The 27,883-nt window shown below is 40.5% G+C and overlaps 1 protein-coding gene across 2 annotated transcripts in view; it reads right to left on the minus strand.

The window, feature by feature from the left end:
- The window catches only part of MAN2A1 (mannosidase alpha class 2A member 1), a 146,875-nt gene that overhangs the window by 104,435 nt on the left and 14,557 nt on the right, over positions 1–27,883 (minus strand). For both annotated transcript variants that reach the window (XM_068422413.1, XM_068422414.1), the window contains exons 3-5: positions 17,310–17,454; positions 2,480–2,651; positions 854–981 (exon numbers count right to left, since the gene is read on the minus strand). In XM_068422413.1, the coding sequence (XP_068278514.1) occupies positions 854–981; positions 2,480–2,651; positions 17,310–17,454 (445 nt within the window). The remainder of the gene's footprint in view (positions 1–853; positions 982–2,479; positions 2,652–17,309; positions 17,455–27,883) is intronic.

Here is a 27,883-nt window from a genome sequence, read left to right on the forward strand (position 1 = left end):
TTGGATGAAGTAATGTTAACTTATTATTAAAATCGCTTTTCTATATAAAAAGGGTTATCTCTAGTTATGGAACATTATCTCTACTTACAGAACTAAACAAAAAAAAACCAAACCTCCTAAAGCACCAAAATAGTTCAGCCCATGTTACCACAGTCAGCAATTCCTCAAAGTTTCAAAAGTAAATGAGTGGGCCTTTTTTGTTTGGTTGGTTTTTAGTGGGTTTTTTGGGTTTTTTTTGGTTTTTTTGTTTTTTTTTTTTTTAATATGAATTCTAACATTTTTTAATATAATTCTAACATTACAATGGGTTCATGTTTTATCACTACTACTGCTACAACAACTACTACTGCCAGCAACTACTACTAAATTTCATATTTACTTTTTTGAAAGCCTTACGTAAGAGAACCTAGCAAATACATAGCCTGCAGAATAAATCCAAACACATGAAAGGAATAGAAATTTAAGTCATTTTAAGGCCTTTGTCATGATTTTCACAAATTTCAGAAGACAGAAATGGTAATCAGAAACTGTGATACCAGAAACATGTGATCTACAAAGCAGCAGCATCTCGTGTTATATTTTATTATGCTAATATACCATGCACATCTTTCATTGACCAAGACAAAATGTTATAACATAAAATTATTTAAATACACCTCATCCAGGAACTTCTATCAGTAAACAGTAATTGCAAATACTAGACTTAATTCTACAGCTTCCAGTAAGTGGTCTGATTTCACGTTTCAGGAAAGTAGACTAAAAAGAGCCTTCTAAGCACCTCAAAATACAAAAAGGCATTTTTCTAATTGACTTTCTGTATTAACACAGTTAAATTTTAGATCAAGCTACATACCGAGGTTCTTTTCTAGCCATTGATGTCCTTCTATCAGTTGGTCAATTAAAGCAAAATAATGAGGAGAGGCTTCATCAGGCATGACCCATCCTCCTGTTACTATTTCAAATTGTCCATCTTTTATCAACCTGAAAAATATGTAAATTGTGTTCAGAATCTTGCATATGAAAATACACTCTCAAATACCAATTTCTGAACACCCAATAGGTATTTAACAGGGACACCATGCCAAAATGTAAATTGCTTGTGCCAATTCCATCACTAGACTACATTTCTTTAATGAAACAGGGAAAGAACGAATAGATGAACAGTGAAATTTTTAATGCCTCTATGCAACAAAAACTACCAGCTCTACAGCACGTGCCATAGTATTTGATTTGTTTTAAATCAGAAGAAGGCTATTTTCTGCACAGATTACAAAAAAAAAGTATATATGCCACAGTACTGAAGGCCAATTAAGCAAGATGGCTAGACACTGCACATTTCAAGAACTACTAATATCTTCCCATCTTTGATCTACCACTCTTTTTATTGTTTTAGAGAGCTGACAGAGCTTCGAAGTTTATTGTATCTATAAAGGCTTCTGTCCATCTCACTCACTAAAATGTCTTCTTGAAACAGATCACATGATGATTCAGTGTCTCTATTAAGATACTAGTGAACATAATGATCATGCTTCCAGCATCAGGCAGTCCCTACAGTTAAATAATGTAATTTCAGCACTTATATTGTACACTAGCATATAAATGTTTAATGAATTCAAGAAAGACAGTAAACTCATCAGAACTTAGTCACATTATAGATAATACCCATAAGAGTAACGAAAACATAAAATAATCTCCAGTGCAGCTTCTGTAATTCTCACAGTAATTTAACCAACACCTGATTCCCCTGAAGAAAGGACACAGTTCCGTAGTGACTATCATTTACTGTTTATTGTGTTCCAAGGGATCTTTTTCATCTCAAAATACAACAACTGTGCTAATACTCATGCATTGTACACAAATTTTTAAATAGATAGTTTTCTATGTCATTCCCAAGATTTCCAGCATTACCTAACCTTTGCAGTTGTGAGGCTCTCATAGCCTTCATGTATACTGCAACCTGTGTATCTTGAAGGGGTGATTTTAAAAAGAAGTAAGAAGAGCAAGGGTGCCGAGCATGTACTACTTTACCATTTAAGCAGCTGCATCTTTGTAAAAAATGCACGTATTTAAAAATAAAAAAATCTCATTTCATAATTGTGTTACAGCTGAAGAAAAAATAACCATATATATAGCTACTATGAAAGATTTTTTATTCCATTGCCAATACTTCAATGTGACTTCAAATAAAGTTTATAATCACAACTCCATTACAATTTGAATGACATCTTCATGGTTGTACACAAAAAGTTTTAATCAATTTTTTCAGCAACTCAGTAATGCGGCTTCACTTCTCTAAGTGGATTTTTATTTTGTAGCTGGAAAAAAAAAGCGAACCAAGCCCAAAAAATCAGAACTCGAGTAGCTGATTATTCTAGCAATTCTGCATCACAACAAGTGAAATTTCAAGTACAGTGTGGTCAAATACATAAAGTCTCAGAACATGCCACATGGAAGATAAGAAATAGTTCAGTGTTCAAACCTTTTAAGGGCATCCTTTTTTTGGCTATCTATTCCATCCCACCATTTTGAAAAGTAAGAAATCTCAGACCACATAAATTTCCTTCGGCTGTCTTCTTGCAGTTTTATAACCATATTATTTAAGATATGCTGTGTCTGATCTCTGAAGTAATCATCAAAAGTCTTCAGCCAACCTAAGAAAAAGCAAATATGAAATTCAAGTTGCTTTCAACAGTCTTAGAGACCTGCTTTCTTGCCACTCCCTACAAAAAGTTAAGTCAAGCATTTTCTTAAAAAACTAAGCTTTACATGCTACGGACAGTTTGAAGTACTAAAGTCTCCAAGAGTTTCGTTTTACAAAGTTTAGATGCTTTATTTCCTAAACGTATAAATATATGGAACACTAAGCTTTCTACTTTGATCAACAGAATACAGATTTAAAAAAATCACAGAATCACAGAATCACAGAATCACAGAATCACAGAATCACAGAATCACAGAATCACAGAATCACAGAATCACAGAATCACAGAATCACAGAATCACAGAATCACAGAATGTTAGGGATTGGAAGGGACCTCGAAAGATCATCTAGTCCAATCCCCCTGCCGGGGCAGGATTGCCTAGACCATATCACACAGGAACACGTCCAGGCGGGTTTTGAATGTCTCCAGAGAAGGAGACATGTGGATTTTGTTTTAATTTAAGCACGAATTAAGTAGTTGATAAGGAAGATGTACATATCTGCAAATTGATCTTCCTTGATAACTTCCCCTAGGTTTTGTCAACTCTCGTATCAGAAAGACTGTAGCACGTACTAACAGATCATCTTCCCAGCACAAGTCCTGTTCCCAACATACACACACCCAACACCCCCTAATCCTTCCCTCAATGCCTTATCTCTTCTTTCAAATCATAAAGCACACCATCACTCTACTTTACATAAAACAATTGAACAAAAATCCTTATTAGCAGCACCTTACACCTCCAGCATCAGGAGAAAACTAAGAGCCACTAATGGTATCACAGAGACCTTGAGGGTAAAGAAATAAAACGGAGGCAAATGAAGCAGAAGTAACCCCTGCAGCACATGTTCAGCGTCATTTGTGAACGAGGGGGTTGTTAGCAATGACTGAGAAAAGAAATATGTTGTAGCTGTATCCCTCTTTAGGAAAGAGATCAGTGACACACACAGTGAAGGAAAAAACAACTTTAACCACATATTCAGACCTCACAGTGCAGAGCCTCCCATGAAATTCTTTAACATCTTCCTACAACCTTGCATGAGAAAGTACATGCATCTTCCTTCCCAGAATCTGGAAGGGATATGTTCTTTCTGTAACTATAACTAGAAAAAAGAAGCAGATGCGTGTCTACTTAATACACAAGTGGCATATTCCTACTCTTCATACAAGCTCTTGCCATCTATAAGCATTTCCATTCAAGTGCTTCCAAAAGCATTCAACTGCTTCCAGCAGCTGAGTTTAAGAAGTATCATATACAACAGAGTAACTACTGAAGAATGCAAGTGATGTTACGAACTGGTCCTATAGCATGCATCCATATTTTAAGATTTTGCGAAAGCTTCCACACAATTGTGAGGATTGTACTCCAGACAAATATGATCCTAGTGATTCCACTCTGATTTACCAGTTCTGTTCTGCAGAGGCACTGCCATTCTAGCACAATGCCAGCCTGCTTATAATAAGATACAGGATTAGGCTGTTCTGGAATCAGATAATATTTTTTTCAAGACTGTTAGATATATGCAGAAAATTTTCGTATTAAAAAATCATTTTTAAGTCTAATAAAAGAAAACCACTTTATTACTGAATGAAGTCTGAATATTGATTCAGAAAGGATATATTATACTTTCTTTTAAGAATCAAAAATAAATTATGTTCATCTTAGGTAGGAACACAGAGCTAATGTAATTTGACAATATGTACATTCTTCTCCAGTGCACATCAATATGTTAATTGCATTTCAAATAAATAATCTTGTAACTAGGAATAACCACTAGACACTGGTGCAGTCTTACTTTGGTTGCGCTACTTTCAGGTTGCACTCTCACTTTGTAAAGGTGAAATTTTAATAAAGTATTCGGAAACAAACAAGTTTCCAAAAACCTCCCTCTTTTATTTTGCAAATGAGGAAATAGGAGGAAAAGGGCTAGCTCAGTATCTTTTTTTTAACAGATCTTTAGCATCTAGAAGAATCAACACATCTGATATAAATTTCTGTACAGATGGAACACTAGGGTCTAATCTAATCTTAAAAGGGGAAAAATACATTTTCCCAAGACACCTAATATGAGGGCTTAAAATCTAAACTTAAAACATACTTTCTTTAGAGGCATGGAAACAGCTTAATACAAAAAAAATTACAGTAAATTACTATTACACAACAGTTTCATGAAGACTGAAAACAAAAGTGATGAATAAACTGGATTTATTTTCCTTTTGTGCTGTTTTTAATCAAAATTTGTTGTGATCTCTGCCTGTTTCAATAAGAGGTTTCTTTAATGGAAGTTTTCACTCAAAGAAATGAGATCATATAACCAATTAATCTTTTCAACCCTCATTTACTTTTCAACAAATCAAAGAAATATTTTAGTGATATTTACATAAAAAGATCCATATGTAGCAGACTACAAATTTATAGCTTTTTACCAGGAATTTCTTCTGCAAGAGACAGTATCATGCTAACATACAACTAGCAGAGGATGAACTAAAACCATTCTATGTTTTTCCTATACAGAAATATATCATAATAATAAACTATTTTAGCATATTTTTTATTGCAGCAATAAAAGCAAACTTACGCTGAATTAGTCATCTTGAACTTTCTTGAAAAACTTAAAAAAAACAATCTAAGTAAAGAAGCACAGAGAGAAATGACAAAGCAGCTGGCATTAAAATACATTACGACTAGGAAGAGCAGTGTTATGACTAGAGGTTGTTTTGTTTTAATATATTCAGTTTATTGAACTACAGAGGAAGGGTATAACATGGTTAATACACTGAACTTAACACACCTCAGAAAGTCCTACAAAATATTTACAAGTATTCACAGAACTAGTTGCAAGCCAAAAGTAAGTCCTCTGAAATTTAATTACCATGCGTCTGGCATAACGCAGTTAAATATATTTATTTCTGAATAGAATATTTTCAGCTAGAAGGGAGCTACAACAACCATCTAGTCCAACTGCCTGACCACAGCTGAACAAAAGTTAAAGCACGTTATGAAGGGCATTGTCCAAATGCCTCTTGAACACTGACATGCATGGGGCATTGACCACCTCTCTAGGAAGCCAGGTCCAGTGTTTAACCTCCTCTCAGTAAAGAAAAGTTTCTTTAAGTCAAGTCTGATCTTTCCCGGACTCAGCTTTGAGCCATTCCCACGTGTCTTAGCACTGGATCCCAGGGAGAAGAGATCAGCACCCCACTCTCCACTTCCCCTCCTCAGGAAGCTGCGGAGAGCAGTGAGGTCACCCCTCAGCCTCCTTTTCTCCAAACAGACAAGCCCAGAGTCCTCAGCTGCTCCTCACAGGACATGCCTTCCAGCCCTGCCACCAGCTCTGTTGCCCTCCTCTGGATGCATTCAAGTGCCTTCACATCCTTCTTAAATTGTGAGGCCCAGAACTGCACACAGCACTCAAGGTGAGGCTGCACCAACGCTGATCACAGCAGGATAGTCACCTCTCTTGACTGGCTGGCTATGCTGTGTTTGATTCAGCCCGGGATGCTGTCTGCCCCCTTGGCTACCAGGGCACAGTGCTGGCTCATACTGAGCCTGCTGTTGACCAGCACCCCCAGATCCCTTTCTGCAGGGCTGCTCTCCGGCCACCCCTCTCCCAATTTACACTTGTGCCCAGAGTTACTCTGTCCTAGGTGCAGAATCCGGCATTTGCTCTTGTTGAATTTCACACCATTGATAGCTTTTAACCCCAAGACTTACAGAGGCTGTGCAATTATGCATGGAGTCATAAAGATTAAAAAAAATTATCAAAAGCTGAACAGAACAATGAATAAATTACTTTACAGTTGCTAGCTGTAAGTCTACTACTGAAGACTACCACATTAAATTTATTATTTCACATCACAGTCCCTAATACCACAGAAGAATCAAGTTCATTCTTGTGCTTACCCACAAACTAAGAATTTGTTCCCAAGTTAAAAGAAAAGTTTACCAGTGTACTTGGATCAGGAAACTTTCAATACAAATACAGTTTACACATGGAAAAAGTGCAATAGTTTAAAGCTGCAATTACAAAAACTAAATATGCTAATATCAGCAAAATAACACTTGTTGGCCTAAATTGATATAAGGATATTTGTCAATATAAAAATGTAAACAAGAAAAATAATACTGTCGTTAATGTCACTATGCTAGTCTTGACTTAGTAAGTATTCAGGACTTCGCCAGCTACTTTCATTTATGCCAGCACATGTGACAGCAATAGAGGGTACACACTGTTAAGCTGCTTGCCTTTTCATCACCTCACTCACGTTTGTCCTCAAAAGTGTGGAAACTTGATCCCTGTCCCCCACCCCCAAGATTTATCATCATCATGCCAGTTGTCTGGTTTTTTAACTTTTTTTCCCCACATTGTTAATGTACATTTTCTTGGGTCAACAGCAGACTTCAAGAATCATATCCAAATGTCAATGCAATCCATTGCTATGAAAAAAAACCCTGAAACATTTCATTAATTGATTTGCCATTATTCCTGTCTACACTTTCCAGTCCAATTTCCCTCTTGAAGTTCTACCAGCTCCTTGCACTAGAGAAAGGTATTCTGGTGTCTTAGCACAGGTAAGACACAGTTGCAGAGACACAGGCAAAGTTTCAGGACAAAATCAGAACAGAAGCTGACAAATTAGCATTATGCAAAAAGTAACCTAAATGAGTAAAAGCACTTTATAATTCGATCACAAGAATCACAAAACAACTTTGAAAACATTAGATAGTTACTAACAAGAGTGTTTGAGCACTGCTTACGTGTATCTGCAAGGCTGTTGGTTTTTTTTTTCCCCTACATTTGTATTTCTTTTGTCTTTTGGTTTAAAATTAACTGTTGAAATTAAACAAAAAAGGCTTTTCAATTGCTTACTACCATAAGTCACCCTCCAATGTTTAAGAGGAAACATGCCCTCAAAAAAATTTCTACTTTCTCATTAAATCTGTTTTAATGAAGAGGCAGATCTCATTGATGAACGGAATACTATCTTTTGCTAAATTAATGCATTTTTTGAGGGCAGTTTGCATCTCTGATTTACTTCACAGTACATAATATTTGATTTCACGGAGTCTAAAACTCACACGTCAGTGCTGCTTCTTGCAATCTAAGAAACTTGAGTAATTTATTAATTTTATGGCAAAATCAAATAAAATCATTAAATTTTAGGAGGTTGGTGGACAGAGTCCCTTGGGAGTCGGTCCTGAAGGGCAAAGGAGTCCAGGAAGGCTGGACATGCTTTAAAAAGGAATTGCTAAATATTCAGGAGCAGGCTGTCCCAGTCTGTAGGAAGACAAGCCGTCAGGGAAGAAGACCGGCCTGGTTAAACAGAGAACTTAGGCTAGAACTTAAGGAAAAAAAGAGAACTTATTTGCTCTGGAAGAAGGGTCGGGTAACTTGGGAGGTCTATAGGGATGTTGCCAGATCATGTAGGGAGAAGATTAGAAGGGCCAAAGCTCAGTTAGAGCTTGATTTGGCTGCTGCAGTCAAAGATAATAAAAAAAAGTTTCTACAAATACATTAACAGCAAAAGGAGGGTCAAGGAGAGCCTCCACCACTTGCTGAATGAGAAGGGTAGTGTAGTGTCAGGGCATGAGGAAAAGGCAGAGGTGCTCAATGCCTTCTTTGCCTCAGTCTTTAATGTCAGGACCGGTTGTCCTCAGGAGACTCAGCCCCCAGAGCCTGAAGTTAGGGATGGGGGGCTGTGTGAACCCCCCGTAATCCAGGAGGAGACGGTTAGTGACCTGCTGTGCCAATTGGACACCCATAACGCTATGGGCCTGGATGGGATTCACCCCAGAGTAATGAAGGAACTGGCAAATGAACTTGCCAAACCACTCTCTCTATTATCTACCAGCAGTCCTGGTTAACTGGAGAAGTTCCAGCTGACTGGAAATTAGCAAATGTTAACACCCATCTACAAGAAGGGCCAGAAGGATGATCCAGGGAACTATAGGCCTGTCAGCCTGACCTTGGTGACAGGCAAGGTGATGGAACAGATCATCCTGAGTGCCATTACATGGCACATGCAGGACAATCAGGGCAGCAGGGCCAGACAACATGGATTCATGAAAGGCAAGTCCTGCGTGACCAACCTGATCTCATTCTATGACCAAGTGACCCGCTTAGTAGATGAGGGCAGGGCTGTGGATGTAGCCTATCTAGACTTCAGTAAGGCATTCAACACTGTCTCCCACAGCATCCTCCTAGATAAACTGGCTTCCCGGGGCTTGCATGGGTGGACTCTTCAATGGGTTAAAAACTGGCTGGATGGCTGAGCCCAGAGAGTGCTGGTGAATGGGGCAAAGTCCAACTGGCGGCCGGTCACTAGCGGTGTTCCCCAGGGCTCAGTTCTGTGGCCGGTGCTGTTCAATATCTTTATAGATGATCTAGACGTAGGGATTGAGTGCACCCTCAGCAAATTTGCAGATGACACCAAGCTGGGTGGCAGTGTCGATCTGCTGGAGGGTAGGAAGGCCCTACAGAGGGATTTGGACACGTTAGATAGATGGGCCGAGACCAACGGCATGAGGTTCAACAAGAACAAGTGCCGGGTCTTACACTTCGGCCACAACAACCCCATGCAGCGCTACAGGCTGGGGGAAGAGTGGTTAGAGAGCGGCCCGGTGGAAAGAGACCTGGGCGTGCTGATCGACAGCCAGCTAAACATGAGCCAGCAGTGTGCCCAGGTGGCCAAGAAGGCCAATGGCATCCTGGCCTCTATTAAGAATAGTGTAGCCAGCCGGTCTAGGGAAGTGATCATCCCTCTCTACTCGGCACTGGTGAGGCCGCACCTTGAATCCTGTGTCCAGTTCTGGGCTCCGCACTTCAAGAAAGATGTTGAGGTGTTGGAGTGAGTCCAGAGGAGGGCGACCAAGCTGGTGAAGGGTCTGGAGGGTATGACCTATGAGGAACGGCTGAGGGAGCTGGGGTTGTTTAGCCTGGAGAAGAGGAGGCTCAGAGGTGACCTTATTGCAGTCTACAACTACCTGAAGGGAGGCTGTAGCGGAGTGGGAGTCGGCCTCTTCTCCCAGGCAACTAGCAATAGGACAAGAGGACACAGCCTCAAGCTTCATCAGGGGAGGTTCAGGTTGGACATTAGGAAGCATTGCTTCTCAGAAGGGGTCATTAGACATTGGAACGGGCTGCCCAGGGACGTGGTGGAGTCACCATCTCTGGATGTGTTTAAGGAAAGACTGGACGTGGCACTTAGTGCCATGGTCTAGTTGACATGGTGGTGTCAGGGCAATGGTTGGACTCGATGACCCCAGAGGTCTCTTCCAACCTGATTGATTCTGTGGTTCTGTGATTCTGCGAATTTCAGCTAGCGTTATACAGCTTTCCAGAAAATAAAAGCAATCTCTTTAAAACAAAATTAGTGGAACTTATTTCTTGGATTTTTAAAATGTACACCCAAGTTAGTAAAAAACTTACGGAATTTTTTTTTTTTTTACACTTATACTTAATTCTCAACTAACTAGTTCCTGGAAGAAGACAAAATTAAGTAACTTTTGGTAGCTCAAGAAGTAAAAAAGAATCATAAGCTGAAAGGGGTAAAAAAGAATCATAAGCTGAAAGAGGATGTCTTAGTTCTTAACTACATCCATGCTCCACATAACATATGATGCTGCAATGGAAAAAGTTTTTCTTAAAAACAATAAAAAAAAAAAATCAATGGACATTTAGCCATGAGCTTCTATCAGTGCTTTGGAGAACTTAAGCTTGCTGTATGTTTTTAACTTATCATATACAGGCACACAATAATTACAATAATGCAAATACTAGAAATAAAGCCAAAAGCTAAGTTTTAACTTACATTTTAGGAAGTACAATTACACAAGGAAAGAATTTAGCATTAGCTCCTTTTTAGATTCAGCAATAAAAAAAAAAATCCCTTATTTTAAGGTATAGAATATACACACCAACTTTTTAATTTAGAAATTTTGCATCATCATTCTATGATGTCAAAACTAAATAGAGCAAATATACATGTTAATATTTTACAGATGTTTCTGACATGAAACTTCAGTGCTAATTTCACCAAAAAGAATTATCTTTTCAATAAGGATGAATGACTCATTAGCCAAGGCTGTGAAAGAAAATTTGAGAAACATGATGTCTCTCAGATAAGTCTATCTCAAAATTAAAACTAAAAGCAGTCTAAGATTGCTTTTCATTTTTCTATTTGGCATAGTATAAACGAGAATAAGACAGAAAGACACCTGCAACATCCCTCTGTTGAACTATTCATTTGATTGAGAAGAAGATCAATAGAAGACGAGCCTTTTGTTCCCCAGAAATATTCTTTGAAATAAAATCATTTAGGTAGAAGCAGGGACACCAATATTAAAAAGATATAACAGTTTATTTACTTTTCCAGTGGCATACTTTAACTTGTAAGAGATCTCTGCTCAATGGACCACAAGAATCATTTCATATTTAATCACATTTAATTTCATAAGCATAGCTAAAAACTCAAATGATTGCACATTTCACCAAAAGCAAAATCTGTCATGAACCATGAGGTACTTCAAAAACTGTAAGTAGACTTCTTCTGCGTTTGGCTAACACAATGCAAGGTCTGTTTCTGCTTTGTACGTATCAAATCTGCTGCCCTCTAAGATGGGAAGAAAATTTCTACTGATCAGGAATTAGAAGTGTGCTCTCTTAATAGCCCAGTCAATTTTCAATGGAACTGCCCTGAATTTTCTGTTTGTTTGTTTGGGTTTTTTTCCCAGACAAAGCAAAAACACTCTTACCAAAAGTCCCCTGCCACCTCATATGCAACCACAGAAATACTGAGAAGTGAGCCAGGAATAAAACAGATTTCTGTAATTCAGCATGTCAAGAAAAACTTGTGAGCTGCCCAGTTTCCCATTCTATTCCGACATCTCTTCTTCCTCTAAAACAAAAAAATTGGGTGTTCACCATTCAATGTATATTTTATAGTGTTTACGTAGCCTTCATAGTTCTTTTTTTTAGGCAACACTATAATACTGTTGCTATTCACAACAAGGAAAACAAGTTCTAGACAGTGGTGACTGTGATTTTTTTTTTTTAATCTTCCTATTAAAACACAACATGAACACATTAATCAGTGAACTTTCAATTTACATTCTGAAACTTTAAAAGGTAAAGTTTTCAGATGTCATTCAATTAGCATTTTTTCTTTTCTGCTTCAGCTCTGTACTAACCTATTCTTATATTTTGGTGGGTCAGACAACAGTCTAAATAACCTGTGTTCCAACCGTGTCAGGAAAACTAAGAAGTCACCTGAAAACCATATCCAGATTGGGTCAACAGAAAACAAACCTGAAACTCCATGGTGCATTAACACCATCGAACTTTTATGCTTATGTTTTCTTTTATCTTAACACTGCAATACAGATTTCCTCCTGAGAAATAGAGACTGTCTTAAATAATATAAATGGGTTAATGTGAGTGCTAGTAAGGTAAAGAAGTTACCAATGTTACAGATAATTAATGAAGTTTTAAAAAGTAGTATTTAGACCTGACGTGCACACACACTTTTACGTATATTTTCACTTAGGTAGAAACTGAGGGTGGGCAAGTGGAGGGGGGAGGGAAAATCTATTTTATTCTCTTTCAATTCCACTTAAGTGCTGTTTGTACTGGGTCTGTAACAACCACATTCAGCAATAATCTGATCTGGTACACACATATATTACAAAGCTCACAAGCTGCAATTCTTAAATAATTTAATGAGAAGACATTACCAAAATCATCACTGCCAACAGAGCAGTAAATGCTAGTGTCTTTCGACCCCTCGGGTCATATCTGAACATCATCTTTCAAGTCCAGTTGTGATGGTTGACAATATCCCTGTCCCTGAGCAGGGTTCTCCTCTCTAGAGTTCAGCTGCCAAATCCACTTCAGGCAGTCACATGAAACTGCTGTGGAACCACACGAGAGCTAACATAAGGGATTTGCCAGCACAGCAGGTTATATGATTGCTCATTAATCTGCTCCAGAAAGAAATGCCACTCATCTGCAATGGCTATAACGTCACACAACACAGCTATCTGTAAACTGAACATCTCTCTGTGACTTGAGATTAATCTGCACTGGGTGCAAATCAGACATGCTACCAAGATGGTTCAAATCTTCATCAACTGCCAGCAACTAAGAGACAATTATGCCTGCCACTGATCAAAAGTGTGAAGGGGACCCATTCTCATACCTGATTTCCCCATAACAGGTAAATATATTAGCTACTGAAAGGAGACGCATAGAGACCTCGAGTTTGTAGGTCCTGGCTGAATTCACACGGAAGCAGTTAACCCAGGTTTAGCAACCTGTATTTCAGAGCACCAGGACATAAGTCATCTCCCAAAACAGAACTTGGAACCTAAGACCACTCCCTTACCTACGGATTCTGTTTCAAGGCAGTTTCTTTGCCTTTGAGCTACAGATTCTCACTAGCATAACTGGTTAAGTGAAAAGTTAAAGTAGCCCAAAATGAGAAAACATAAAATGTAATGAGAATTTAAAGCTTCTGCAGCTAATACAGCCTTCCCGTACCTGAAGGGGGCCTACTGGAAAGCTGCAGAGGGACTTTTTACAAGGGCATGTAGTGATAGGACGAGGGGGAACGGTTTTAAACTGAAAGAGGGTAGATTTAGATCAGATATTAGGAAGAAATTCTTTACTGTGAGGGTAGTGAGACACTGGAACACGTTGCCCAGAGAAGCTGTGGATGCCCCTTCCCTGGCAGTGTTTAAGGCCAGATTGGATGAGGCTTTGAGTAACCTGGTCTAGTGGAAGGTGTCCCTGCCCATGGCATGGGGGTTGGAACTAGATGATCTTTAAGGTCCCTTCCCACTGAAACCATTCTATATCTTTACTGACCCCATTTCTTGGTAAATATTTTTAATGTACATTGTTACACTACAGGTTCATTATGCCTTAAGGTTTTTTGCCAGAAAGCATTTCCTTTGCACCATGCCTTTTAATCCTCTGTGGGAAAGGAATAATGTAACCATTAGCTAAACAAGAGATTTCAGATCTCTGCTACAGATAAATTTTCCTGCTTTCAAGTGCTTATCAATATGCAGTTTCATACTGCAGACAATGCCACAGAAATGTCCTTACCAAAAGTATTATCAAGTCATGAGAGTTCCATAACATTCTTTGTAAAAGCAAACAATAACCAGTCTCACACGATCACCTTTGGTGATGGAACAGTTTACATTTACCAGGATTATACCTCAGTTTAACTCTACATAGTATCAGCTAGGAGTCTGAACAAGCTGGGAGATACTTAGAACGAATGCATGAAGACATGCAGATTTCTTGCTTTTAGTTGCTCCTGGTGGAAGGATAGATATAATTTTACAGTAAAGGCATGATGAACTCAGGTATTAAGGAAGAAAACTTTACGAACCAAAACTAGACACCAGTAACAAATTCAGCTATCAAAGGTGAATCACTACACCATTAAGACTTCAGGCAAGTCCGTGGGCATAACCTATGCAGGAAAACAGTTGCAACAGGAAGATTAGAGACAGCTCTTGTAACTTCCCAGAATTCTTCAAACCTTATTACTGAAGGGGCAGCCACAGAGAGGACTTCTTTCAGATAGCTGGAAGAACAAGTACTTTACCATAGATTTAATGAGTGACTCCCTCCAAGATATATATCTGAATGCTAGTAAAAATCCATCTATGAGGCTAAGTTCATTACGTCCCAACACACCCCTAGAAGAGGTCTAGAGCAGTGCTGGAGAGGGCAAAATAGAATCAGATTAAACTTCATTAAATGGAGCTCTAAAGTGCACCAAGAGACATCATTCAGATGTAAAACTAAGGAACAGACAGAAACATCGCAAACACACTTCCTGGGTAAGTAGAAAATTCATACTGGGAAAGTACAGGAAATGCCATGATTGATAACACAAAAAGTTAAACATGAAAAGGCGCTGGTGAGGCTACCTCTGGTTGTAGAGCAGTATCTATGCTTTATCTGTCTTAGAAGTTCAATAATTCTGGTGACTTAAACTTTTTTTTGGAGCGGGTGGGAAGGTGAGGGATTTTGGTTGGTGGGTTTTTTTGTTGGTTTTTTTTGTGGTGTGTTTTTTTATTTGAGGCTTCTGTTTTTTTGTTTGGTTTGTAGTTGGGGGATGTATGTTTGGGGTATTTTTACTTGTTTGCTTGGGGTTTTTGGGGTGGGGGTTTTTTGTTTGGTTTTTTGTTGTTTCACTGTTTTTTTTTTTTAAATACTGACCAAGAACCCCAACCTAACAGAGAAGAATGCCATACATAGAGAGGTTCTCTGGACCTGGAGAAAACCCTTGTTATCCTCTGACCTTCCAAAAGAAGGTATAATATTTCAAGTGTCATGGCAAATATATAGTGAAGCTCAACGCATTTCTCACTGGCTGAGTTTAGTAACTTGCCATCCTAATTTGGAGGCTAATAAGAGATGTCTTCCCAACAATTCCACTATTTTTGGGACACTTCTCATAGGAGCAATACAGAGTTATTCAGTCTGATAGCCCCAAAAGACAGACATCCAAAAATTTGGAGGCTCTGATGAAGCCTCCTTCAGCATACCCTGATATTGATAGCCTTTGCTATTGGCCAGCTGAGTCAACAGCAGCCTCAAGACTATAGGCCTTGCTTGGCATACACTGAGGGAGAACATAATTTTTAGTAACCGATTTTAGTCTCTACCAAAGTAATCTTGACATGAAAAGACGTCCAATAACTTCAGTACTCAAATTCCTTAGTATACCAGTGCTCAGTGGGCCACTTTTGGTAAGCAGAACAGGTGCTACAGGATGAACCAAACACTAGATCAAGGCACCCAACACCAAAGTTTGTCAGACACAACAGGTGTTGGCTGTGATTATAGGAGGCAAGACAGGAACCTAGATAATAAGAAGTAGGAAGCCGGAGGTCAGAAAGCTAAAGGTTAGCTCCAAAGAGTCCTTCCAGAACGGCAACATAAACTGATCAATTCCGCATGGAGTACTAACAAGACAGGCCAGGCACCACAGAGTAAATCAGCCCAATGTATTCTGTTTTGGAAGACAGTTACAGAGGGAATGTAAATAAAATAAAAATAAAATAATTCAAAAAAAAAGATGAAACCAAAATTACTAAAAACCTGTAGAAAAAGAACCTGGGGGGTGGGGGGGGGGGGGGCGGAATATCAATGCCAGAACTCTGAGCCCCTACCGAACCTCATGACATGAATGCACACTGGTGAAGTTTTTTGCAAAGCTTCCCTCAGGACCTTCCCCTGCAGCTCCCAAGCCTTGTGCTTCTGTAGAGCTACTTCAGCCTGCATTGTGCAGTGGGTTCAATCCAGCTAAAAATCATCTCAGGAGGACAGATGTGACACTAGGCAACTGGTCTCTAGTGGGATGCCAACCATCCTCCCCCAATTAGAATAACATCCTACCAGCTTCAGCAGAAAGAAGGGGGAGAGGTAAACTCCATACCCCTTTCTAATAAGAACCAAGAGAATTAGAATTTCTGTACATTCTTTTAGGATGGTTTCAGATTCATTAAATGACTGTACATAGTGTGGCTTCTTTCTAGGAACATTTTTAAGAGAACAACGACCAGAGAGGAAATAAATGGACACAGGTTTAAAGACTGTTCTACAAAAAGGCAGATTCAAGTTTATACTGTGATTATTTTCTCTTAATATTTTTACCATATCCATACTATGTTATGTATGTTTGTGACAACACAGTCCCTCAAAATTCCAGTGTTCATTTTCTTTGAAAACACTAGATATATGCAAATAAAAGTCACTTATGTTCAAACTACCGTACCTTACTTCACTCAGATCCACAGTACTTCAAACAACAAATTAAATTGTTATGAAAGATACACAGTAGTAAAATTTAAAATCACTGAAATTGTGGCTCACCACAATAACAAGCAGCTTCATCAGCTTCTCAAGGTCAATGTACATGTACAGGGAGTATACTACAGCAGTATAATATACTACTTTTTTGTGTATTTTACAGTCATTGCAAAATAAAGTGACACTTCTTCATTTTATTTATTACACAGTAAACATCCACTTGGGAGGAAGCAGTTAAATTATGTAAGCATATCTAGGTTTCAGTTTAAATCCAGACTTTACACTATCCCACTGCAGGCTGGGGACAGGGGTGTCCACAAAAGACTAAAGAAAGCATTACAGTCAGAAAACCTCAGATTTGCCATTGTCACATTTTCCAAAAAGCACATCTCTTTAGCACAGGTTGAGGGTTAAATATCTATGGCAGTTCAAAAAGTCAAAATAAGAACAGGCCATATTTAACACAGCAATGAATAAATTTACTGGGTTACGAGCAGGATGAACACAGAAAATCCATACTACCTTCCAATATCAACACTAAAGTTCTACTGCAGTTAATAAATAAGTACATGTACAACTTTTATCATAACACTTAAGTTGTCACTTAAGTCACTGGCACTTGAATTATACATCTGCTTAACTGCCTTGCTAAACTTAAATCTAACATATTAAGTAGTACGCTTCAAAAAAATCCAAATCTTAACAGAAATGGCAATATATTTCTTAATTCAAAAGTCTCTAGATACCCAAATCAATACAGTTAAAATATTACCTGGGTCATTATGTGAGTGAGGCACGACAAAAACTTGAAGAGGTTCACTGTCCCATTCATTTTCATTATATGTGATATCAAATCCTTGTTTCCACACGCCACCATCTGGATTATCGAAAGGAAGAATGTCATAGACATCCAACATCTAAAAAAGAGTTAGAAGAATATAAAACATGAATTCACAAAAACAGTTCTGTTATTAAAAACCAAAGCTGTTTTCATCAAAATGGATCAGTTTGTTCATTACACAAGGAGAGATGAAGTGTTAAATGAACAGAAAACTGACAAATGAGAGCAAGTTTCAACTCACACTAGGACACTCGACACAGCTGGCAGGAGGAAGAGCATTTATCAGGCCCTGTTCTGAGGAAACTGAAATTAATTAGATAAACAGTAGGAATAAGAGCCTTAAATCACGAAAATTATGGCAGCTCACAATGGCATTGGGGCAGCAGTGTAGGGAGATGATTATACAGAATAGCACAATACACTAAATAAGGGAACGCAGAAGGTGAAGAGGACAAACTAAGCAAGCAGTAAGAAGGGATGACAACATGAGAGTGATTGAGGCAAAAGTCAAACTCACAAAAGGGAAAATGTTCAAAACCATAGCCAATTGCTACAACAAAGCTCCTTCTGTATTTACTGTTGCCCAGTACACTAATTATACAAGGAAGAACATATTTCACTTGTCAATGCAAACAAGAAGGTTACAGGCAAATAAAGCAACTCTAGAGTTACTTTAACATGTTCCTATAAAATTTAGATACCACCGGATAGCTTCAAAGAGAATCTTCGAATGTGAGTTTGGACGAAAGTTACAATATCCAACTTTTCTTTTTTTTTTTTTTTTTTTTTTTTGGTAATGCTCTGGTCTGCTTTTAGGAAAGCAAGCAAACTTTATGAGCATGAACTGTCATCTGGACAAGCCTTTTACTTGCATGATAGTTTAAAAAACTTAAACTAAAATTCAGTTTAGTTCTAACCCCATGTTAGAATACAATTATACACCTGACAAACTTTTTCAAAAAACATTTCACTTCCACAAAAATAGCCTACAGGAGTCATTTACTACATAAACACCACAAGAGTTAAAACCTTCCAGTGGTAAGCTGGTTTCTGTCTTACAGGCATCTGAAACAAACATCTGACTGCAGAAGTTAAGGCCTTGTGATGGGCTAACCTTGGCTGACTGCCAACCCCCCACCCAGCTGCTCTCTCAGTCTACAGGTCAGCGGGAGAAAAAAGATTAAAAGCACATGGGTCAAAATAAAGACAGGGAGATCACTTACCAATTACCATCACAGACAAAACAGACCCAACTTGGGGAATATTAAATTAATTTACTGCCAATTAAAATAGAGCTGGATAGTTAGAAACAAAGACAAAACTCAAACACCTTCTACCCACCCTTCTTCTAGCCTGGTTCAACTTCACTCCCTCATTCCCAACTCCTCTATGTCCCGCTACCCCAAATGGTGCAGGGGTATAGAGGCTGCAGTCAGTCCATAAGATTCCTCTTTGTCACTCCATCCTCCTCACACTTTTTGCCTGCTCCAGCATGGGGTCCCTTCCACAAGCTAGTCCTTCATGAACTGCTCTAGCATGGGATCCTCTCCACAGGCTACATATAGTCCTTCAGGAATGCCCCTGGTGTGGATCCCCCATGGGCCACAGTTCCTTCTGAAAATATCTACCTGTTCCAGCATGGGGTCCTCCACAGGCTACAGGGAAATACTTGCTCCACGGTGGTCTCCCCTGCCTGCTCCAGTGGCTGTAGCACTTTCTTCCCTTCCTTCTTCAATGACCTTGGTGTTCACAGTGTTGTTTCTCCCACTTTTTCTTTCCTATCCCTCACTGCCATGCTGTGTTTTCCCCCTTCTTAAAACATGTTCTCCCAGAGGTGCCACCACCCTTGCTGATGGAGGGCTCTGCTGTATCCTGTGGTGAGTCTGTTTTGGAGCTGGCTGGAACAGCTGTGTCCAGCATGGAGCAGTGGCCTCTCCTCAAAGACACCACCCCTGGAGCCCCCCCACTGCCAACACGTGGGCATTTCCACCCTGTACATTCCACCCTCACCTCTGTCAAACATGTATTTAAGAACAGTCAATAAAATATACATTCATCACACACTCTTCACAAACTTCACTTACGTCTACAAAACAAAATTCCCACACCAAAATTAAAATTACATAACACTGAAAAAGTGGAAATTTCACACACACGATAAAACTCCACCCCTTGTCACCTCATTACAACAACAAAAGAATCCCCACAGTTATTCTGGTAATGTCCAATCCAAGTTATGACCATTATCACTCCCAGTAACTGTCCTTATCTCATTCCTCAAGCCCCAGGCTGGGTGCCAAAAAGGCCATTAGTTTAAGACACAAAGAGAAGTAAGTAATGTTAGATTGGAATACAAGCCTCTGTAATACCAGAACTAGCAAAGCCTCAGTTGGGCCTACAATGTCCATACACTAAGTATCTATGGCCTGTACGAGATCTTCCTGTCACATCACTGCTCCACCAGGATTGCTTCTACCTTTCGACAATATTGCTTAGTGGAAAATACATGTGCAATACTTGCAGATATTATGCATTCTGTATGGCCAGCTTGAAGGGACTAAATAAGAGTTACATAGAAATTAGCCTAATACCATATTTTCTTGCTTTTCTAAAATTTGATTTTGAGGAACTGTAATTTTTCTGTGAAATGCAACCTTCTGAAGAAAATTAAGTGCATACTCTGTAAATCTGCCAGTTACCAATCAGTGACCTTAAGACTGATAACTCTTTTGGCAATTCAACCATAAAAACATATTTGTTTAAAAAGCAACAATTCATGGAATTGCCCACATTCCTATGAGTTTCTCATGGATGGAGCCTGAATTTCACAAGCAACTTTCTGCAGTCTGCAAGATACCAATTTTTACAGTCCATAACATACATAACATAATTTTTTCCCTAACATCTCTTACCTTATAGTTATCTCAAACCATGCTCCCATGGTTATGAGCTCAAGAGCTGGAAACTGCAATTCAGGAAATAGATCTTGCAACAGCTGTCTAGAGTAACTGGCTCAATGACCTGACCCATCATCTAGAGAGGTTTGCTGCCTGCCAGCGGCCCAGGATGTTGTAGAGAAACTGTAGAAGCTTGTCCAACTCACTGACTACCACCCCTTGTTGTTCTTCCATGTGGGTACCAATGATACTGCTAGGGGCAACCCAGACTGCATCAAAAGTGACTACAGGGCTCTGGGGGTAGTAATCAAGGTCATGGAAGCCCAGCTGGTGTCCTCTTCAATCCTGCTGGTGAGGGGTAGGGGTGTGAGAGGACACTGATAGTACAGGTCAATAACTGGCCCCAGAGCTGGTGTTGGCAACAGCTTTTGGGGTTCTATGACCATGGGACCCTGTCTGCAGATCAGTGTCTCCTTAGAAGAGATAAAATCCAACTCACTAAGTGTGGAAAAGGTATCTTTGCCAGGAGGATGGCTGACCTGTTAAGGAGAGCTTTTAGCTAGGAATAAAGGGGGAGGGAGATAGTTACCAGCAGCCCTGTGAGGGAGTGATGGACAAGAATGATATGACATGAAGGGATTAAACAAAAAATAATTTAAAAAAAACCAAAAAAATCAACAAAACAGGGCTGAAGCAGGGTCACCTCCAGCATTTGCATGTAAGCAAGGAAGTGCCTACAAGGCACAGCTACAGAGAAATCCCCAAAACCCCTTCTGGGAAATCAGTATGCCGAGGTGCCCCTCTGAAGTACACTAATGCACACACCATGGGGAATAAACACGATGAGTTAAGAGATCTGTGTGCAGTTGCAAGACTATCATGCTTTCAGGATCATGGAAATATGGTGGGATGACTTTAACGACTGCAAAGTTGCAACGGAGGGATAAAAGATATTAAGGAAAGACAGGCCAGGAAGACAAGGAGGGAGAGTTGGCCTTTATGTGAGAGAACAGCTGGTGTGTGTGGAGCTCTGCCTGTGGATGGGTGAGAAGACAACTGAGAGCTTACGGGCAAGGACTAAAAAGCAGACCAGTATGGGTGACGTTGTAGTGGATTATCAGCTATAGGCCACCTGACCAGGAATAACTGGATGAAGCCCTCTACAGACAGATCAGAGCAGCCTCACATTTGCAGGACCTGGTCCTCATGGGGAACTTCAATCACCGTGCTATCTGCTGGAGAGACAACGCAGCAGGGCATAAGCAATCCAGGAGGTTCCTGGAGTGCATCAATGATAACATTCTGACCCAAGTGATAGAGAAGCCACTGAGGACAGGTACTCTGCTGGACCTCATAATTGCCAACAATGAGGAGCTTGCTAGGGCTGTGAAGGTCAAAGGCAGCCTTGGCTGCAGTGACCATGAGATGGTGGAAATCAGGACTCTGAAAGGAAAGAGGAAGGCAAAAAGCAAGATCACATCACAGGACTCCAGGATAGCAGACTTTGGTCTCTTTGCTTGGCAGAGTCACACAGGATAAGACCCTGGCAGGAAAAGGGGCCAAAGAAAGCTGTTTAATACTGAAGGATCAACTCATCCAACCTCAGAAGTGGTCCATCCCAACAAGTAGGAAGTCAGACAAAAATGCCAAGAGGCCTGCATGGATGAACAGTGCCAAATGGACACCCACAAGGCTACGGGCCCAGATAGGATTCACCCCAGAGTAATGAAGGAACTGGCAAATGAACTTGCCAAACCACTCTCTCTATTATCTACCAGCAGTCCTGGTTAACTGGAGAAGTTCCAGCTGACTGGAAATTAGCAAATGTAATGTCCATCTACAAGAAGGGCCAGAAGGATGATCCAGGGAACTATAGGCCTGTCAGCCTGAACTCAGTGCCAGGCAAGGTGATGGAACAGATCATCCTGAGTGCCATTACACGGCACATACAGGACAATCAGGGCAGCAGGGCCAGACAACATGGATTCATGAAAGGCAAGTCCTGCGTGACCAACCTGATCTCATTCTATGACCAAGTGACCGCTTAGTAGATGAGGGCAGGGCTGTGGATATAGTCTATCTAGATTTCAGTAAGGCATTCAACACTGTCTCCCACAGCATCCTCCTAGATAAACTGGCTGCCCGGGGCTTGCATGGGTGGACTCTTCGATGGGTTAAAAACTGGCTGGATGGCCGAGCCCAGAGAGTGCTGGTGAATGGGGCAAAGTCCAACTGGCGGCCGGTCACTAGCGGTGTTCCCCAGGGCTCAGTTCTGGGGCCGGTGCTGTTCAATATCTTTATAGATGATCTAGACGTAGGGATTGAGTGCACCCTCAGCAAATTTGCAGATGACACCAAGCTGGGTGGCAGTGTCGATCTGCTGGAGGGTAGGAAGGCCCTACAGAGGGATTTGGACACGTTAGATAGATGGGCCGAGACCAACGGCATGAGGTTCAACAAGAACAAGTGCCGGGTCTTACACTTCGGCCACAACAACCCCATGCAGCGCTACAGGCTGGGGGAAGAGTGGTTAGAGAGCGGCCCGGCGGAAAGAGACCTGGGCGTGCTGATCAACAGCCGGCTAAACATGAGCCAGCAGTGTGCCCAGGTGGCCAAGAAGGCCAATGGCATCCTGGCCTCTATTAAGAATAGTGTAGCCAGCTGGTCTAGGGAAGTGATCATCCCTCTGTACTCGGCACTGGTGAGGCCGCACCTTGAATCCTGTGTTCAGTTCTGGGCTCCGCACTTCAAGAAAGATGTTGAGGTGTTGGAGCGAGTCCAGACGAGGGCGATCAAGCTGGTGAAGAGTCTGGAGGGTACGACCTGTGAGGAACGGCTGAGGGAGCTGGGGCTGTTTAGCCTGGAGAAGAGGAGGCTCAGAGGTGACCTTATTGCAGTCTACAACTACCTGAAGGGAGGTTGTAGTGAAGTGAGAGTCGGCCTCTTCTCCCAGGCAACTAGCGATAGAACAAGAGGACATAGCCTCAAGCTTCGTCAGGGAAGGTTCAGGTTGGACACTGGGAAGCATTGCTTCTCAGAAAGGGTCATTAGACATTGGAACGGGCTGCCCAGGGACGTGGTGGAGTCACCATATCTGGATGTGTTTAAGGAAAGACTGGACATGGCACTTAGTGCCATGGTCTAGTTGACATGGTGGTGTCAGGGCAATGGTTGGACTCGATGACCCCAGAGGTCTCTTCCAACCTGATTGATTCTGTAACAAGGAACTCCTGGCAAAACTCAAACACAAAATGGAAGCATACAGAGGGTGGAAGCAGAGACAGGTAACGTGGGAGGAATACAGAAACATTGTCTGAGCATCCAGGGACAAAGTTAGGAAAGCTAAAGCCCAAATGGAATTAAATCCGACCATGAGTGTCAAAGGAAACAAGAAGGGCTTCTGTAAGTACACAGGTGACAAAAGGAACGCTAGGGCACACTGCTGAATTGAGGCAGGGGGCCTGGTGACATAGGACACGGAAAAGGCTGAGGTACTGAATATCTTCTTCGCCTCAGTCTTAACTAGGAAGACCAGCCTTCATGAAACCCAGGTCACAGAGACAAGGGGAAAAGTCTGGAGGAAGGAAGATGTGCCCTTAGTGGAAAAGGGCCAGGTCAGGGAATAATGAAACAAACTGGACATACATAAGTCCATGGGCCCTGGTGGAATGTACCCACAAGTACTGAGGGAGCTGGCTGATGTCACTGCAAGGCCACTCTCAAGAACCTTTAGATGATCACAGTGATTGGAGAAGTGTCCAGTGACTGGAGGAAAGCAGTATCACTCCTATCTTCAAGAACAGCAAGAAAGAGGACCCAGGGAACTACACACTGGTCAGCCTCACCTTGATCCCTGAGAAGGTGATGGAGCAGCTAATCCTGGAAACCATTTCCAGGCACAGGAAGGACAAGAAAGTCAACAGGAATAGTCAGCATGGATTCACCAAAAGCAATTCATGCTTGAACAACTTGAGAAACTTCTACAATGAAATGACTGGCCTGGATGAGGGGAGAGCAGTGGACATTGTCCACCTTGACTTCTGTAAGGCTTTCAGCACTGCCTCCTGTAACATCCTCATAGAGAAGCTGCTGATGTATGGGCTGGATGAGCAGATAGTGAGATGGACCAAAAATCAGCTGTCCAGCCAGGCCTGGAGGGTGATGATCAGTGGCATGAAGTCTAGTTGGAGGCCAGTAACCAGTGCTATACTCAGGGGTCACTACTGGGTCCAATCCTGTTGAACACCTTCATTAATTATCTGGATGATGGGGCAGAGTGCACCCTTAGCAAATTTGTAGATGACACCAAACTGGGAGGAGTGGCTGATACACCAGAGGATCATGCTATCATCCAGAGGGATCTTGACAGGCTGGAGAAATGGGCTGACAGGAACCTCATGCAGGTCAACAAGGAGAAGAACGAAGTCCTGCACTTGGGGCACCAGGACATGCTGCAGGTAGCCAGTCAGAAAGTAGCATTGCAGTAACTGACTTGGAAGTCCTGGTGGATGCCAAACTGAACACGAGACAGCAATGTGCCCTTGCAGGAAAGAAGGGTAATGGGATCCTGGACTGCATTAAGGACTAGAGCTGCCAGCAGGTCAAGGGAGGTGATCTTTCCCTTCTACTCAGCACTGGCAAGGCCACACATGGAGTACTGTGTCCTGTTCTAAGCTCCCCAGTACAAGAGATACATGGACTCGCTGGAGAGAGTCCAGCAATGGGTCACTAAGATGATGAAGGGACTGAAGCAGCTCTCCTATGAGGAAAGGCTGAGAGAGCTGGGACTGTTTAGCCTAGAGAAGGCTTGGGGGGGTCTTATCAATGTGTACAAATACCTGAAGGAAGACTGCAGAGAAGGAGAAGTGAAGTTCTTTTCAGTGGTGCCCAGTGACAAGACAAGAGACAATGGGCACAGGACATTCCTCCTGAACACAAGGAAACACTTTTTCCCTGTGAGGGTGACTGAGCACTGGCACAGGTTGCCCAGAGAGGTTGTATAATCTCCATCCCTGGAGATACTCAAAAGCCATCTGGACATGGTCCTAGGCAACTGGCTCTAGGTGACCCTGCTTGAGCAGGGGGCTGGACCACATGACCACCAGAGGTCCCTCCCAACCTCTACCATTCAGTCATTCTGTGATTTGAATGTTAATCAGAAGCAGTTAAAAAAAGCCAAGAAAAAAAATGAGGACTCAAAAAATGTACACTGGAATAAACTGAAGCCAGATCAGGCTGAAATCACTGTACTTACACCAAGACATCCAGAAGATAGATGTTAAGGCATTTTTATCTTTCATATATCACCATCCTCAGTAAGAATTGTGCAAAGGATTAATTACAAATTACATCATCACTTGACCAGGTTACATGACTGCAAGTGAAGAATAAGTTCCAAATCCCTAGTCAGTAAGAAGCAAAAAAGGTTACAGAGAAGTATTTCCTGGACATATTTTAATTTAATTTCTAAGTATAAAATACTGATATAGTAAGCAAGGGCTTTGTAAAAACAGTAGCCAAATAGAAATTTCAAAAAGGATGCTGCATGTCTTTGTTATGGCTGCTTCAGAACATAGTCATATTGTGACAAGATTTTCAATTAAAACCTTTGAAAACTTAACAGTTGGCTTTTTTACTATATGGGCTTATTCTTTATCTATACTGAAGGACTCAGACTGCTGAAGTAGTGCCAGTCTTGAGCAAACATCACAACATTTACCCCAGTGAACACTAAACTACTGCACAGAAGAAATAAAAGCATAGTTCATGCCTCTTCAGGTCACCTTTTTAAAGAGTGATTCATGCCTCACTTTTAAAAGGCACAATATTATTAAGCTCCATGTTAGATGCTTCAGTAGTTGAAAGGGACAAGAGAGGAGACACCTCACCATATTAGTTAAAAGACCTTCCAGCTCAGCATGATGGCTGCTGAGAATTCTATCTTCTTTGAGCACAAATTCCAGATACTTCTTCAACTACTGACCTAAAAAAGTGTCAGGTCACAACCATTTTTAACCCAGAGTTCATTTTGTTGGTTTTATTACCTAGCTCCATTTTCATCTTTTGAATAAAAGTACACGTTAGTCTTCTATTTAATCCGAATTCCATCAATTCTCAGTTCAGTGTTATTTTCAGTGGCCAGCTCTATTGCAGTTCCCTACCTATTAGAAACACCACAATTAACAAAGTGTATATTTTCTTGATTTATGACTCCTCCATGAAAAAAATTCTTTAGCTATCCTATCCAAGAATCCTTTGGGTCCCAAGTTACTAGTAAATTGTTTTGTCTGATTTATACAAAGAAAATACACTTCTCTGAGTAGCAAGTCCCAGTAATATTTCTCACTGAAATATCACAAAGGTTTTTAATCCATATTTGAATGCATTCTCATAACAGTTTCTCCATTATGGGAGACTATAATGAACTCCCATAATTTATTCAGTGAAGCCTCTTTTGCCTTCATTCTCTAAAGTGATATTTCTCCAAATACTATGTCTCACCTATGTTAGCTCTTACTTCCTTCTAGTCTCTCATTTCATTCTCATACATCCACTTAAAAGGCAAACATGGAAAAAGTAAGGTCCAAATCTGTGTGTTTACGTTAACATTCATGAACGGTAGGTAATTAACACTTACAATCTGTTTTAGAATTTAAAACCTAATTAAAAAAAAGCTCCAAATAAGCTACTCAGAATTTCTCAGTCTTTATAAAAAAAAATCTAGAAGAAAATAAATTAACTGACCTTGCAGAATACATCATGCTTGACAAAGAATTAAATAGTAAAACTGTATTCAAATACAGTAATGTAGATAAGCTCATTAACGTGGTGTTACAGGAATTCTGCTAAAGTCAAGGTCTTAGATTCCGTAACTGAAATGCAGGTCATACTCGCAGAATGAGAAACTGTACATAGAAGCAGTATTAAAGTGACTTAATGATGACAGTGGTTAATCTGCTGAGTACAAGGTACTAATGCGATGACATGAAAAACATTAGAGCCCTCCCTCCCTGTGCACAGCAAGGAAAGAAAGTGTGAGTAGGAGAATAGTTTTAAGAATATTCCCTACTATATTTGTTACTTAAGTACATGCATATAACCTTAAAAGTAAAGAAAATTATCAAAAAGCAGTTTAACCACTACAGCCTGCCATTAGGTAGGTAGGTACATTATCTGACAGTAGGTACCCATTCTGACATTCTGCAAATGTGAAGCAAAATATGAAAACAGTTTAAGCAAACATGTTTTACTTTCCATTCAGAACAGGTTAACATGTTCAAGAATTTAATCCAACACATTTTACCTCAAAATTCGCAATTCACATTTACTATAACTTATTTCTAATGCACCTAAAAAAGCACATCACTTAATATGGTAAGAGACTGTATGAGGAATAAGCTGTTAACAACCCAGTAACTTGAAAACGTGTACTCATAGGTCCACATGCTTTACTTTCCTGCACAGAAGTCTTAATGGATATTAGAAGCATGAACAGTCAGATATTGCCTTTTTAAAAAAACTTCTTTCTCTGTAGAAGACACATTAAGGTGGTGCCTATCCCTGAAGAACCTAAAGGCATTATGAATGATACATCAGACGTTACAATTG

Source organism: Nyctibius grandis, chromosome Z, assembly GCF_013368605.1.
Source record: "Nyctibius grandis isolate bNycGra1 chromosome Z, bNycGra1.pri, whole genome shotgun sequence".
NCBI classification, from domain to species: Eukaryota; Metazoa; Chordata; class Aves; order Nyctibiiformes; family Nyctibiidae; genus Nyctibius; species Nyctibius grandis.